Below are 16,866 nucleotides of genomic sequence, written 5' to 3'. Positions count from 1 at the left end.
AAGCTGCTTTAGAAAACAACATATACCAAATTTCGTGAATATATCTTGTCAAATGTGAAAGTTTTCCATACAAGCATTTGATCCCGATCGTTCAGTTTGTATGGCAGCTATATGTTATAGTGGTCCGATATCGGCCGTTCCGACAAATGAGCAGCTTCTTGAAGAGAAAATGACGTTTACAAAATTTCAAAACGATATCTTAAAAACTGAGGGACTAGTTCGTATATATACAGACAGAGAGACAGACGGACATGGCTAAATCGACTCAGCTCGACATACTGATCATTTATATATATACTTTATAGGGTCTCCGACTATTCCTTCTGGGTGTTACAAACTTCGTGACAAACTTAATATACCCTGTTCAGGGTATAAATATGCACAGAGAGAACCACCACAATGAAATAATTACTGAAAAAAAACAGTCATAAAGAAAAGGCATCATATATAGTATAAAAAAAAAAATAAAATAAAATAAATAAAATTCAGTTTTTTTTATTATTTTGCTTTATTTAATAATAAAATCAAAATCAGATATTTAGTTAAATATAATAAATATAAGTAATGTGCCTATTATTATTGCATTCGGCAGAAAAATAATACAAGTTTTTCAGTATAAAAATTATAATTCTAAAAATTCATATTTGTAAAAGTAAAATAAGAAACTTCAACTTAGAACTAATACATACAACTTAAAACTAAATTATACAACTTAAAACTAATATTTACAACTTAAAACTAATATTTGCAACTTAAAACAAATATATGTATATAAGTAATAATAAGACATCTTATATTAATTTAGCCTTTAGTTTATGGTTTTTCTGTTTAAAATGATTGTGGCTTAAGGCCACAAATCTCCGGAGCTCCCCATATATAGAGTTTTTATCCTTGTCAGGAAATATATCTAAAATGAGACGTAATGAGTTAAGGCAGTCAAATATATACCAGTAAAAAAACCTACCAAAAACTAACCCTACGCACTTTAGTTTTAGTAGGGATTCCTTCTCCTTGCGCCCCTCTAAATTGTAGTGGTACATTAGATCATCAGAAAACATACCACGCAGTACGCCGTCCACATTGCCTTTTGCGCCCTTTGACTTCAATATTAGCCGCATCTGTAAAAAAAAAAAATACAATAAATTACATTTATTACAATCGCATAATATTTAAAAACGAAATATTTACCATAGCATCCGTGCTTTCCTTTTGTGAAAGTTTGTCTTCCACGAAGCGCACGTGCTCTTCCGATCACATGGGCAGTTTCGAAGCGAGCTCCACGTAATGCTCGTCCTCCAAATCACCGGTGATGCGGCTAACTGAATGGTGCGTCGTTGCCGCTATGACGCGGCATTCGCGCAAAAATTTACTTTGCGCCTGCACCTCGGCCTTCTCTGGCATCTCGAAAATTAAAATATAAAAATTAGCTTCTGTTTTAATTTGGTAATGTAATACTGCGTTACTTACTTTGTCTGTTAGGGACTTTTCAATTGCAGTGAGACGGGTCTCAATGGCATCCAGCTTCTGGATTATATCTGAAAAACATAAATGTATTTTTATAAAGCAAATACTAATATATTTATGCTTAATATTGCTTAGGAGCAGAAATGCGTATATGTATATGATGAAACACTACCGTTGTTTTTACTTTAAACAATTTTAGATATTCTGCATACGATCAGATATCTTGGACGAACAAATGAACGTTTTTAGTTATAGAGGAGGTTATCCAGTTCAAGAATATATATAGTTATACTCGCGGGAATATTCGAGATATTTGCGTTTAAAACTGAAAATACCACTATTTGAAGAACGTATTTTTCGATTTAAAATTAATTTTACACCTATATTTCGCTTTTTATGTCCACTAGCACTTCACTAATTTGTGTAAATTTTTTTTAATATTAAACTTATTGTTGAATTATATATATTTCACATCAACTACATTTTATTCCCGAAATCCTGGGATGGTATTCTAAAGTCGACACAATTATAATTGTAAATTCGTTTCATTTTTTTACATTTACACATGTATGTATGTATATACATATATATGTAGATATATATTTGAAATAAATATGCACTATTTAACTTTAATAATTTAAAACTTACTCCCTTATTTGTTTGTTGTACGCAATATATTTTAATTCTCCAAATGATTCCTGTAATATTAAAATGTTTAATTATACACACAACATTCAATTCACAATGCTTACCTTTTTCTCCTTGTGAAGCTTTTTCGATTTCTCTATAAAAAGGAAATTAATAATATATATAGGGTTCATATATTAGAATTTTGTCCAACACTGAAAGATAAGAGAGATTGCCACTTCAACACAGATCCGATTTCCCTCCTTTCCAACGCTACGGAAGAAAATATAAAAACCATCTATCGTTTTCTTAAAGAATGTGATCTATTGAGGAGAATTTAAGCCAACACATTTATTCAACGGACAGCTGATAGCCTCTGAAGCTAGCGCTGCATGTTTTAGGTTGTACATATGTTATTAACATTCTATAAGCTTTTATAAATAAATAAAAAATAAATAAAAATAATATATATGTGGGCACACTAACAAGATGCATCACATCTGGCAGCACTGTTTGTCAGTTATTCTATTATTTTTCTATGTATATTCTTGGAAATTTACAGCAGAGATAAAGAGATGTTTAACTCCTCTCTCACTGGAAGTGAGAGAGCAATTGCTAAACGTCAAAACCACCTAAACTTTGACAGTTGATCGAGTTCAGGAGGTTTTGACGTTTAGCAATTGGAAACGAGCGATGGCCAGATTGAAATTTTACCAAAAAAATATGTAAGCGGAGGGATTAGTTGCATCGTTCAAGACCACTTATAAAAATGAAAATTAAATAAATTTGTAAAATTTAAAGATATTTGATGAAACGTTTTGTAATTTGAAGCATCATAGTTTTATTTTCAATGAAAAATGATTAAAAACGTTTAATGATTGAGAGCTAACAAGCTAAAATCCAATTATTGGGCATTGAAAGGTCAAAAGCCAGTTGTTATAATATTCTTTAAAAAGATTTAAATAGTTTCTCCATATAATAAATAACCACTATATAGTAATTTTTATTCATACTAAATGTTGGGTGTTTGAATTTAAATGCCCAAAAATTGTAATTTTGTTCAATCTGGCCATAATGGAAAATGTTATAAAAAACGCTAATTTTGAGACGCTCTCACACTGGAATAAGTTTAGCAACCCTTTATTCCTGTTTACAGTTTCCAACTAAATTCCTATTCTTAGTTTACAGTTTTAAGAAGCGTCACTTTTTGTACAGACGCCGTCAAGCAGTATTGCCAACTTAGTGGATTTTCCACTAGATCTGGTGGTTTAGGCATGCCTTACAGCGACCTTTTTTTGGTTTTAGTGGCTAGTGGATTTTATAGTGGATTAGATTCTTCCAGTTAGTGGTAATTTACGGATTTAACCGCTAGTGTGATTCATAAAATGCTCTGTATACGTTATAGTTAAAAAAAGTTTAGGATGTAGGCAACATTGCTCAAATTAAATCTGCCGGGTCGGGGATTCCCCGATTATTGTCTACAAACTTCTTGAATAAAGGATTATGAACGTTATTTGTACGGTCATTGGGTTAAGTTAAGTTTGATTTGATCGCGAAAAGTACCTCCTATTGGTTATTTTATTTAAAAATGTACTCAGTCAGACCAGTTGATCAGTTCAGTTCAGTGAGTAAAGTAAACTAAACCAACAGTACAGTACAGTTTGCTATTGTTTTGATAGAGGATACGTACTTCTTAATCTTACTTGAATGAAAACTGGGGCCCTATTCTGTATCTCTATTCGAAATTCGGATCTACTTTATAATTATCCGAAAGTTGTACCACCCTGTGCCAGAATAAATACGTACAATTTTCGTTTTTGCTTTCTACAACTCAAAAGCTAACGAATATTTTATTCGAAAATTGGCTTGAAAATGCGAAAATCAAGTTACAGAATATAAAAAATCCGAATTCGAGTAAATTTTTTTTCGAATCGAGTTACAGAATAGGCCCCCTGATTTCATTGTAGGTATTTAATTAATTATGCCTAAGCCACAGTACACCCAAAAGTTTCGTGATTTTTGGTTACGTGTACCAGAACTGAAGGTCAGGTTGCAAGTAGTGGAAAGCACTGCCGGTCCAGTAGCAAAGTGTAAATTATGTGGTACATTATTAAGAAATCATTTTGGAGATTTAAAGAATCATGGATTATCTAAAAAGCACCTGCATAATTCAAAGGTACGTAAATTTTATACGAATTCAGCTTTATGTTAAATGTATACAGGAAAGACCTTTGCAGGCGAATATTAATTATTGAAGTAACAAGCATGGGGAAAAAGAAAGAAGAAGCCAGGCTAGCATTATATACAGCGGCACATACTAGCATTCGTGTAGTGGATCATTTGAGAGACGTGATTAATCACACGCACAAGGAGGATGACAAAATTCACCTGCATAGGACTAAATGTACCCAAATTATTAAAAACGTTCTAGTTCCTCATTTTTCACAAAATTTGACAGAAGATTTGAAAGATTAATCCTATAGTTTATTGATTGACGAATCAACCGTATCGCAGTTCATAAATATTTGGAAATTGTTATTATACATATATTACAGCTGCACTCACAAAAAAATTATACCTACATATTTAGATACGAGTGTGATGCAGACGGCATTGTTGCCGCCTTAAAAGCATCACTCGGACGATTCGGTATACCCCTAAAACATTTAATGGGCATTGGAACTGACAATGCTGCAGTCATGGTTGGAGTTAATAACGGTGTGTATGCCTAACTGAAAAGAGAACTACCGAGTCTAGTTTTGGTGCGCTGCATTGGTCATTCCTTACAATTAGCAGTCTCCGCAGCAACAAAGGAGTTCTTACTCAGGAATCTCGAATTCATTATTAAAGAAACATATGATTGGTTCAGCCGTTCTTCATCAAGGCAAGCTGCCTATAAAGAACTATACAAACTAATAAACGATGGTCATGACCCTTTAAAAATTGTTCAGTCTTGCCAAACTAGGTGGCTTTCTGTAGAGTCCGCAGTTGCACGGATTTACACACAATGGCTGGAACTGAAAACACATTTTAATATCGCAAAATTAAGTGAAAGATGTTACACAGCCGAATTGCTGCATGCAATGTACTCTCATGATGTAAATTATGCATACATTTCATTTATTTATCCAATTCTCACTAATGTTAACAGGGTTAATAAATTATTTGAATCGAAAGACGCAGATCATTCTAAACTGTATGACGAACTGACTAATTTAATTGATACACTTGTTGACAAGATAATATTGCCTACCCAGAAGCTATATATTTTTACGCAAAATATTCAAGATTTTATAGATAACAAATGCTTTTTGGGGTACAGATTTGAAATTCACTTGCAAACAATGAAAGATAAAGGACTTCCGCCAAATCAAGAAGAAATAATCCGCAATAGGTGCATCAGTTCATTGCATCTTTGATTCAAGAATTGAAAAACAGATTGCCCGAAAACTTGAAACTCATAAAAAGTATTCAGAAAATCAGCGTAGAACACTCACTATCTCATAACAAAGAACCGATTACTGAATTGATTTAACAAAAAACAAGAAGATATTGCGAAGATTGACGAGCAGTGTCGTCAAATACATCTACTCAGTTGGAAAAATACAAAAAATTCAAAGGAATTTTGGTACGAGGTATTGAAATTCGAAGATATAGCAGGAGAAAATAGATTTCAGGATTTGGCGACATTTGCGATATCTTTATTAGTTTTACCGCACTCTAACGCTGATGTAGAACGATTGTTTAGCATGATGAACGTTGTCAAGACTAAACAGAGAAACCGAATGAAGTTTGATCTCCTTTCTTCAATTGTCACTTTTCGTGCAGGCTTAGCACGTGAAGGCAAATGCTGCAATAACTACACATTACCAAATACTGTAATACAAAAAATTGGAATTAAAGAAATCTATTCTTCCCAAACTGAACAAGCAGATGAAGCTGACTCTTCTGATAATGATCATTTTTAGTTTAAGCTAAATATTTAATGTCATGATAATATCCTGTTGTTTGTATTAAATGAGCGTGGCACCATCATTCACAATGAAACCCTTTAATTTTATTAATTTTCTTTACTAAAGATTACCAATATATCTTACATGTTCTTAAATCTATATAACAATCGTGATTTATGCATATCTAATTATAGGTAACCACAACTTATATAAGTGTCCTGTACCTGTGTACAATAGTGAACATGCAGTAAACTTATGGTGGCTATATGAAATTGCTGGTCCATTTACATTACATTAACTGATGCTATTATTTGACATCTTGACAATTTACAAGTATCGCAGATGGTAGTCACTCATGAATAAAAAATATTTTGTGTCACTCTGAAATTTCTAGTGGAATTCTGGTGGTTAAAGAGCCCGACAAAGTTTAGTGGTTTTCTGGTGGTTAATACGGCCTTATTTGGTGGTTTGATAAAAATAAAGTTGGCAACACTGCCGTCAAGAGTACATGTGTTTAAGATCTCTTTAATAAATAATCGTATTAATATTAAATGTGGTGTCGTAATATTTCCACATATATATAAATATATATAATAGAAATTAATTATAAAATATTAAATTATCATGTAAAAAACTTACCTCTTTAAAATCCAAAATAAACTGCGCTTTTCGTTTTATTCTTCTTGAAAAATTGGGTATTTGTCTTTCCTATTCTAGCAAGTTAACATTACAATATGTTTAGAATGTCGATAGTTTTTCTATATCTTACTTACGTAATCTCCCATTCAATTGAAAATTCCAGAAAATGTAACAGTGTTAGCGAACAGCTCAAAATGTTTCAATGTGTTTGTGCAAACTGTTACCTCCGTCTTGCAGAATTGTTTACAATTATGAGGGAAACGAACCTTGCCGCATCTTAAACAGCAAATATGTAGGATTTTTACAATTTCTCTTTGTTTGTTTTTTCGCGTGATTCTTTTTCTATATTAACTATAAAAAATACTTTCTACATATGTATATGTGTAATATGTGATTATGTTAATGAAGTATTTTCGGCCGCTAACCGTGGTCGAACGAATACCCAGTGTGACTGAAGTACTTTCGCGTAGTACTCCTCTCCGCGTTGGCGGCCTTCGGCCGCGCTTTAAAAAAATAACCCTGCTCGAGCGAATACCCGGTGTGACTGAAGTACTTTCGCGTAATACTCCTTTTTGCGTTGGCAGCCTTCAGCCGAGCTTAAAAAAATAACCCTGATCGAGCGAATACCCGGGTGACTGAAGTACTTTCGCGTAGTACTCCTTTCTGGGTTGGCGGCCTTCAGCCGGGCTTTAAAAAAATAGCCCTGATCGAGCGAATACCCGGGGTGACTGAAGTACTTCCGCATAGTACTTCTTTCTGCGTTAAAAAAAAAAATTATTGAGTTTCGTTATAAAGTGGTTATATTTTTTGGTTTTCTTGCACTGATATTGAAACAAAATTTGAGTTTTCGTTATAAAATGGTTAAATTTTGGTTATTATATCTGTCAGCGCTTTCCATTTATTTTTGATAATACGTTGTTTTGTATATTATGTGACAATATATACATATAATATTTTTATACAACATTACTATATAATATTACTTATTTGTTTGAAAAATTAAATAAAGAACATATCCATATGAATGGATAGAGGAATTTTTGGAAAAAAAGGAATTTCAGCGAATTTCGTTATTATCACATGGCAGCGCTCCATTTCGTCGTAATTTTTAGCACACACTTGATGTTCACTACGAGTGTAATACCATGTTCAGACCGAAAATTTAAAAGATTAGATTATCCGTGCGATTCTGTAACTTGAGACAGTCTCAAGTCTCTAAATTTGAGATTTTAAGTTAGAGACAATTTTTGAGACTTGAGATGATATTGCTATTCTGTAAGTGACAGTCACAAAATCTATTACATTTCATTATTCAGAGATGTTTTTACACTTGAATGAAAATAAATATGTCGATAACAAATATTAAATTTTCTATAACATAGTCAAAAAACATAATTATCAATGAAAATAAAAATATATGTTGACTTTGTTTCATAATATTTACGAAATTTATGTAAAATTGATTTATTTTTAACCTTTTCGTGTTTGAGTTGCTTACAAAATATAAAGAAACGACAATCGATTAATATCTATGATGATCTCTATTCAGTATATTCAAAATGGCAGACAAGAGTTCTTTTTAGTTTTGTGACCTTCTAACTACCAAGTCTCAATATTTTGAGACTAACGCTAGAGACTGTTTAGTGAATAGTAACTAGTCTCAAATTGAGACTTTGCCTCAAAATGTCTCAAATAGAGACTAGAGACTGGTTACAGAATCCCGCTATATATTTAAGCATTTCATAACCCAACAGTGTTCTCACTGCCGAAACACGCTTAAAACAGCTGTTATTGTCATTCAAGAATTCACATCGCTTAATATTTATCAAAAGAAAAGATTGTCATATAGTATTTTGAAATAAAAAGACGGTTTTTTTTAATATTTTCCATATAATAGAAACAATGGATGCATTTTTTCATTTGTTAAGTCGATTTTCAGATGCAATTAGATTCATTGCTTTAAAAAAAATTTGTTTGTTTACATTTTTTCCCCTTTGTAGTGTCTAAATCAGCTGTGATAATGTAACAGATTTCAAGTGCTGACAAGTAGATTGCGCAAAATCAGAGTCGCACAGAGAGATTTAGCGTGGATCAGTTTCAAATCATTTCAATGAAGTGATTTGGAACTGTCATTTTTGTATGGCGAAATCTTGATAAATTTTTAAGATTAGTGGGATAAACCATTCAACAGCCGAAATCGTGTGATTAAGTGTCGGTCTGAACATGGTATTAAATATAATTTTTAAAATAAAGATTTTTTCGGTAAAAAAACTGTTAAAAGTGTAAAATATGGATTTATTTAAATTTTGGGAATTTTTGAATATTAATATTATGTTTTCGTGGGAAAAACTGGTTTTCGCACGAAAACTTGTGTTTTCGTCCATGTAAAATCTGTCAAACGAAAACACAGTTTTCGCTGAAAAGTACTTGATAACTTACATTCCACTCACTATAATCGGTGCCTGCTCTAGTTTAATCGATGTGTTTGGAAGACATATTTTGCCGGCCCTAAATTGTCACTTGATATTTGTTTACATTCCATATACAAAAACAGCTGTCGCTTAATATTCTCATATTAGGTGGATTCTCTTGCTCTTGCAAGACCTTGCACGGTGCAGAAATTGCAGAATTTTCCTCTTGGTGCAACGGCACAACAACAAACACACGCAGAAAATTTTTTGCAATGGCTATAAATATGTCAGACCAAAACCCACGTTTATTTTCGTGCCGTCATATATCACTAGATTCTTCAATGGGTGCTCTCTTGGCCTTGCATATTTCGGTATACGATTTTTGCATTTTGTGTCATCGTGCAATCTTGCAAGAGCAAGAGAATGCCGCTATTGATAGTTGTCAGTGAAAACTCATCGAAAACACACATTGTCGGTCCGAACGACTTAGATTCCACAACATACAAATGTGTTTTCAAAATGTTTACAATGTCGGTCCGAACATAGTATAAGGTCGAATATCTCGTAAACTAAGCTTTTGCGGTACCTACAACTCTATATAGTTTTTAATCAGGAGGACTTCCTCTTTCCAACGGTATCTTCAAGTCGCGGCGCCAAAGAAATCGGAATTTTGCAGAAACAAACACAGCAAAGAGACAAGATTAAATAATACAATGAAAACACAATTAAATGAATATGTAGGTAAATGTTCACTATAAAATTGTCACTTATATTGATATATTTTATTAATATTCATTTAAATTAATGATATTCATGTTTTTGATTGCTTACAATACAAAATTGATTCTTATTGCAAAGAAAAACAAGCAACTGAAAATCAGCTGATTGTACGTTGGTCAACCGTAACGTAGATGCGCAGAACGAACGAAATTTGAACTCGTCATTGCGCAATCTTGTTTCTTTCATTCTTGCAGCTTGCCAAATTTGGCGTCACTAACGCTGTGGTTACACAGTCAAGAACTTTTACATCTTGAGGAAAATTGAAAACCGTGGCATGGGCTGTAAGCAGCTTGATAATCACGGATGCATTGAAGATACCGTCGTAAAAAAATCCTTTCGCCTTAGGGGGATTCTCTTGCTTTTGCAAAACCTTTGCTTGGTGCAAGAATTGCAGATTTTTCCTCTTGTTGCAACGGCACATACCAAACACACGGAGAAAACTATTTGCAATGGCTGTAAAATATGTCAGAAAAAACCTATGTTTATTTTCGTGCAATGACACGTAATAAAATTATTGCAACGCTGTGCTAGCTGTCATTTTACTTAAATACATATTTTGCCGTTAAATAAAAGTAAAAGTAGTTAAAGGAAAGAAATATATAAATAATTTTATAATTTCAATTATAAAGATTTCTTACAGTTTTTTAGTTAAGAATGAATGCAGAAGTTGCGCCAATTCACAATAGTCATTTACAATAATTTGATAGAATCAGCCGTTCATATATCACTAAACTCTGCAATGGGTTCCCTCGTGCTCTTATATATTTCGGTATAGGATTTTTGCAATCTGTAATCTTGCAAGAGCAAGAGAATCGCCCTATTATCGAAATTATCGATTTGCTCGAAATGAATAATATAAATGATAGATATGTAAATGCTTTGAAATTCGTGTATAGGATTATAAATCATACGATATACATTGAAGCTTTATCTAGTTATGTAAACATTGGTGAAACGACCACAAAATTTTTAGAAAAAATAGAAAGTGAGATACTTAATTAAAATTTTAATGTAATAAAACAAAACCATTGTGTAAAATCCTTGTTTTAAAAACACTATAGGGCGATTATTTTGCTCTGAACTATTGGACGATGACAATAACCCAAAAATCCTATATCGAAATACTTACGGCCACGAGAGCACCCATTGCAGAATCAGTGATATATAAATAGCTGATTCGGTCAGTTTATTGTGAATGACAATTAAATGAGCATTGGGAGCGGATATACATACAAACAAAATTTATACTTTTCATCTTGAAGCCCTGCGCTTGTTGACCTTATTAAACAATTGAGCAGTTAGAGGCTGAACAAAGAACTTATAAACTTACCTAGATTACCGCCTCTTCCATTGAAAACTCTATAATGGAGAGCACAACACTTTTCTTCCATTTCTTATTTGGCTGCTGCCTTTTCTTAGAAATTACAAAATCTATTTAGAATTTTCCTTCCTCAACAATTTAACGGCAAAATAAAGCTCGAACTGCATTAAGGTCAAAGAGGGACTCATTGCAAGATCTAGTGACATATGAATGGATGATTCGTTCAATTAAGCTTAGTACGCAGCTCTAAAGAAACGTAAAAACTTCATATAAAAAAACGCTTAAGAAACGGTCAAGAAACTTTCCTGCGATAAATTTACTTGTGCTAGTACGCAGCTCTCAAGAAATCTAGTACTAATTTTTGATACTTTTTTTCAGTAAAATGTGAATATGGCAAACCTGGTTTTGCGAAGAAACATCAAATCAACAATTGTTTCTTGAAGGAAATTCGAAGTAATCGTCAAATTCATCCTAGTCATTAGTTGAAATCATTATTATGAAGTATATTCCATTTTGAAATGTTGTATAAAACCTACCAATCATCAACAACATTTCTTAAATCTCAATGAAAATATATGTGTTACCATACACATACACACATACATATTACGCACAAAGTTTGTTTTCTTTGTTTATTCTCTCTTGCTCTTCTAATGTAGATCATTCACAATGCGTAACCAGCTGTCAAAATTACTTGAGAAATAATGTATTTTTTTCTTGAGCAATTAATTGAGAGCTGCGTACCAAACTTTATAGAGAATGACTATTGTACATGGCTATTGTGAATTGGCGCACATTCCGTATCGTATTCATTCTTAACCAAAAAATCTTTATAATTAAATAGAAATTATAAAATCTGTTAAAAACTTACCTTCCACAACAATACTCAGAGTACGGCAGAGGTTTTAGGTCGGCCTCGTACCCGACCAAAGCGGCTTGGGTGCCCCTGTCCACCCGAACCAATTGGAACCAATGTATAAGTGCAGAATGCATTCATACTTTGGTTCTACAAGGTATGAATGCTAAGTGCATTCATGCTTTGGGGCGCTGATCAAAGCATTGTATTGATCTACGTGCTTCTAGAAATAGAAAGCAACGTGAGGTTTGGCCTTTGCAGGCAGGTACTCACGTAAATCACAACGGGCTCTTTCTCAACAATTTAACGGCGAAATATGTCTTAATGTAAAATGACAGTTGGCACAGCGTTGCAATTATTTTTTTAAGTGTCATTGCTGGAAAACAAACATGCGTTTTGGTCTGACATACTTTACAGCCATTGCAAATAATTTTCTGCGTGTGTTTGTGTTGTGCCGTTGCACCAAGTGGAAAATTCTGCAATTCGTGATATCAGTGATATACGTGCACCGTGCAATAATTTTGCTAGAGCAAGAGATTCCACTTATAAAATAGGAATAAATACTGGCGCGATAAATATTGAAGGTTCATACATCAACCTCTAGTCATCAATATTCAAAATAAGTATATCACAATAAATATTGAACGTGTAGCAGGCGGCAGAAGTGTCAAATTCGCGCCATGTTAAAGTGTTCCACTTATCTGGCATTTGCGCAAAATTTGCCGACATGCGGTGAGAGAAAATACCATTCTTTTTTTTGTTTTTTTGACGATATTGGAAGTACACGCTGGGAACAAGCTTGGAAAATTTGAGCAAAAAGTAATAAGTACTATTACCAAAAGCTTTAGAAGATTGGTACACATATTCAGTAAACAACGAAAGACGGCATGGTACGTGTTTTGTAAACTATTAAACACAAGTTATATTATTATTTAATATTTTTAGTCGGATGACGTGATTATGTACTCAAGCACATCTAATCAAGCTAATAATGATGTTGCAACCAGTTTAAAGAATTCTAAAGAAAATTTCGTCTCACATTCAGCTTCAGCGGAGGAGATGACATCAAGGGATTACTATTTCGACTCGTATGCTCATTTCGGCATTCATGAAGAAATGCTGAAAGATGAAGTGCGTACTATCACTTATAGGAATGCTATGTACCATAATAAACATTTATTCCGGGGAAAAGTAAATTATGCACACAGTTTTACATTTCTATCATACATTTTTAAATGTTTTTTTGTTTGAAGGTTGTTCTTGATGTTGGCTGTGGAACCGGTATTTTGTCTATGTTTGCAGCGAAAGCTGGAGCATCGAAAGTCATAGCGGTAGATTGTTCTAACATCATAGAGTATGCTCGACAAGTAGTAATAGACAACAATCTTCAAGATGTGATTAGTGTGGTAAAAGGAAAAATTGAAGAAATTGAATTACCACCTGGTATAGAAAAGGTGGACATAATTATATCTGAATGGATGGGGTAAGTTGTTTATGTAACTATTTCGGGTTAAAATATGTTCCGATAGAGTAAGTTTTCCAGGTCAAGAATATATACATATATAGTTGCAGTCGACTTATGGTTAGTGAGATTTTTGCATTTAAAGTTCCAAAATTCAACTATTTAAAGTACATGTTTTTATACTCTTGCAACCTGTTAAACTAACAACCTTAAAACTAAGCGATATAAATATAGGTGAGGATGACGGCACAAATTTAAATGCCGGTGACGGTCTCTCTGTCGTCTGTACAAAACTGCAACTTCAGTGAAAATTTAGATATCTTGATGAAACTTGGTATGTGGATTGTTCAGTACAAAAAAACAAAAAAATACGAGTTGGTAGATGGGTGTAATCGGACCACTACCGCTCCTACAAAACTCGATTAACCGAAAACATCAATAAAAAATGCCATAACAGAACTAAATTGTGATATAAAATTGTAATTTGGCACAGCGATCACCTGTGAGCAAAAAATTTTGGAAAAATGGGAGTGGCCGCGCCCTCTAATAAATTTAATGTACATATCTCCTAAAAGCTACAACAACCGCTTTTGGGTGAAATCGCATATCTCTGGCCCCGACCGACGTATTTCAAAACTTAGTACGTGGCATTCTTGTCTTATACCTATGTCAGTTCGAAAATAAACGAAATCGAAGAAAAACCACGCCTACTTCCTTTCACTTTCCAGTACACAAATCAAGAACCAATTAGTATAACAGGCTAAAAAAAAAATAGTGCATTTAGTACATGCCACCTAATGACCAAAAATTGCTCAAATCCAAAGAAACAGTTTAAGATGCTGGGTACCGAGTATGAGGACCCCAGTATCTATATGTTTGTATATGTTTACATTCTTTATCTGGAGAACCTCTATCCTTACATTCCCAATTTAACACAAAATCGGAGGACGCTATTTTTTACTTAAATATGTTTTTTTAGGTATTGTCTCTTCTACGAATCCATGCTGGACACAGTTTTACATGCACGAGACAAATGGTTAAAATCGGATGGTATGATGTTCCCAGACCGTGGTACTTTATATATAACAGCGATTGAGGATAGGCAATATAAAGATGAAAAAATTAATTGGTGGGATGATGTTTATGGATTTGATATGAGTTGCATACGAAAAGTTGCCGTGACTGAACCACTGGTCGACGTAGTAGATCCTAAACAGGTTGTTTCAACTTCCTATATGGTTAAGGAGGTAGATTTGTACACAGTTAGAAAGGAAGACTTGGAATTCTCCTCTCCGTTTAACCTGATTATAAAGCGAAACGATTTTGTACAGGCCCTTGTTACATACTTCAATATTGAATTTACAAAATGCCACAAACGTCTAGGTTTTAGTACTTCCCCTGAGGCTACATATACCCACTGGAAACAAACAGTGTTTTATTTAGATGACTACCTTACAGTTAAAAAAGGGGAAGAAATTGTAGGTACCTTTAAAATGAAGCCAAATGAACGCAATAATCGCGATTTAGACTTTGTCATCGATGTTCAATTTAAAGGTGAACTTTCAGATGTCCATGAACATAACACCTATAGAATGCGTTAACAGCAAGTGTTATATTTAAAAAATATCAAAGACGAAAAACAATTGTATTCGAAAATTTAATTTTTCGATCTTAAAAATAATGAACTAAAATGTGACAATGAATCTGTTGTTTTAATAAAATAATGTTACAGCTCGATACAGCTGGATTGTCAAGATGATAATTGAATATGGTTATGTATTTTATTTTTGTACAGTTTCAATAAGAATTTGGATTGTCGGAAATATTAGTTTTTCTGACGTGGACATTAAAATTAAAATTTGTGTCGATGAAAAGACAGTTTTGAAATTTTTCGCGATGAATCCGAACGTTAGAATTTTATACAGCACCCAATCTAAAATTAATGTGCTTACTTATTCTATCAAATACAAATATTTGATCTTAATGTAAATATATTTGTATACATTATACAGGCATATGTAAGTATGTATGGTTGAGTATCGTATCAAAGTACCGTAGTACTTAACTAAAACATTTTCTCAATGATTAACAAAACAATAAATTAATTCATTTTGTTTTTCATTTCATGAATATTGTATTTAGCAAAGCAAAGTATCTTCGTTTTATTCACTTTACGACTGGTATTTAATAATTTAATTACGAAAGAAGCGTGGTAAACCCATTGCCTGAAGTTGGTCTATGGTTTTGTTCTAAAAGGAAATGCAACAAAGTTAGCAAACTTTCTAAAAAACCAGTGATCTAAAAATGAGTTTTGTTTTGAGCAAAACAAAAAAAATAACAGCTGTTGTTTTAACGGAATATCAATCCCCGTTCGGATGGCAAAGGTTATCCAGGTTGTCGTCGACGTATTCTAGTGGAAACGTGCTGTTTCGACGGAGTCGGGCAAAAGGGAAAGGGGTGTTAGATGAGTGGGGTTGGCAGGGCATGCGAAGAGGTGGCCAGTGTCATGTGGAGACTCATTGCATACTTTACATACATATATAAAATCAATTCCCACGACAGCACTGGAATTAATCCGGATTTCATCCGGCCAAGGGCTGTTTTTTCGGCGATCTAACCCCGTTGGGATCGGTAGGAGTTAAAAATAATAGTCATAAATATTGATTATTTGGATTTTTAACTTTTTTTATTATTTAAGATTTATTATAAAATTAATCATTATTGGAAAATCTTAAAAACTCTTAATTGAAAACTCATGGAAATGATAAGGTCGTCGAAATAGCAAATACATGACTTTATCATTTTTGTTTGTCGATTCCTTTTTTTAATTAAAAATCGCAACAACAATCATAATTTACGGTCTCTGTTTTTGGCACAATTCCGATTTCTTTGGCGCCGCGATTTGAAGGTACCGCTGGAAAGAGGAAGTCCTCCTGATTAAAAAATATATAGGGTTATAAGTACCGCAAATGCTTAGTTTACGAGATATTCGACCTTAAAGTTCAAAAATTCGCAAAATTCGAACTTTTCAAGAAGCTATTTCACCACGTTAAACCCACTTTATTCACATTTTTCTCTTCAAATTAATTAAATTACACTATAATCTTTTAAATAAATCCACATTTTACACTTTTAGCAGGTTTTTTATTTAAAAAATCTTTATTTTAAAAATTACATTTTACGCTCGTTTGAACCTCATTTGTTTACCAAAAATTACGAAGAAATGGAGCGCTGCCATGTGATGACAAGGCAATTCGCCTTCCTCTTTTTCGCAAAAATTCCTCTATTCATGCATATGGATATTTTCTTTTTTAAATTTATTCAGCAAATAAGTAATATTATATACATGTATT

At 33.1% G+C, this 16,866-nt stretch overlaps 1 protein-coding gene and 1 pseudogene across 1 annotated transcript; one reads left to right on the top strand and one right to left on the bottom strand.

Moving 5' to 3' along the window:
- Nucleotides 1-606: 606 nt before the first annotated feature.
- LOC126763958 (uncharacterized) lies at nt 607-9,902 on the bottom strand (annotated as a pseudogene).
- Nucleotides 9,903-12,706: 2,804 nt separating this feature from the next.
- On the top strand, nt 12,707-15,280 carry LOC126763905 (protein arginine N-methyltransferase 1). Its single transcript, XM_050481668.1, has 4 exons — nt 12,707-12,941; nt 12,997-13,242; nt 13,305-13,534; nt 14,493-15,280. The coding sequence occupies exons 1-4, from the start codon at nt 12,939-12,941 to the stop codon at nt 15,112-15,114; spliced, it is 1,101 nt and encodes a 366-aa protein (XP_050337625.1). The 5' UTR covers nt 12,707-12,938; the 3' UTR covers nt 15,115-15,280.
- Nucleotides 15,281-16,866: the final 1,586 nt, after the last annotated feature.

The sequence above is a fragment of the Bactrocera neohumeralis genome, unplaced genomic scaffold (genome assembly GCF_024586455.1).
Source record: "Bactrocera neohumeralis isolate Rockhampton unplaced genomic scaffold, APGP_CSIRO_Bneo_wtdbg2-racon-allhic-juicebox.fasta_v2 cluster09, whole genome shotgun sequence".
NCBI classification, from domain to species: domain Eukaryota; kingdom Metazoa; phylum Arthropoda; class Insecta; order Diptera; family Tephritidae; genus Bactrocera; species Bactrocera neohumeralis.
Note: the sequence above shows the minus strand (reverse complement) of the source record. Positions and strands in the feature narration are given on the sequence as shown.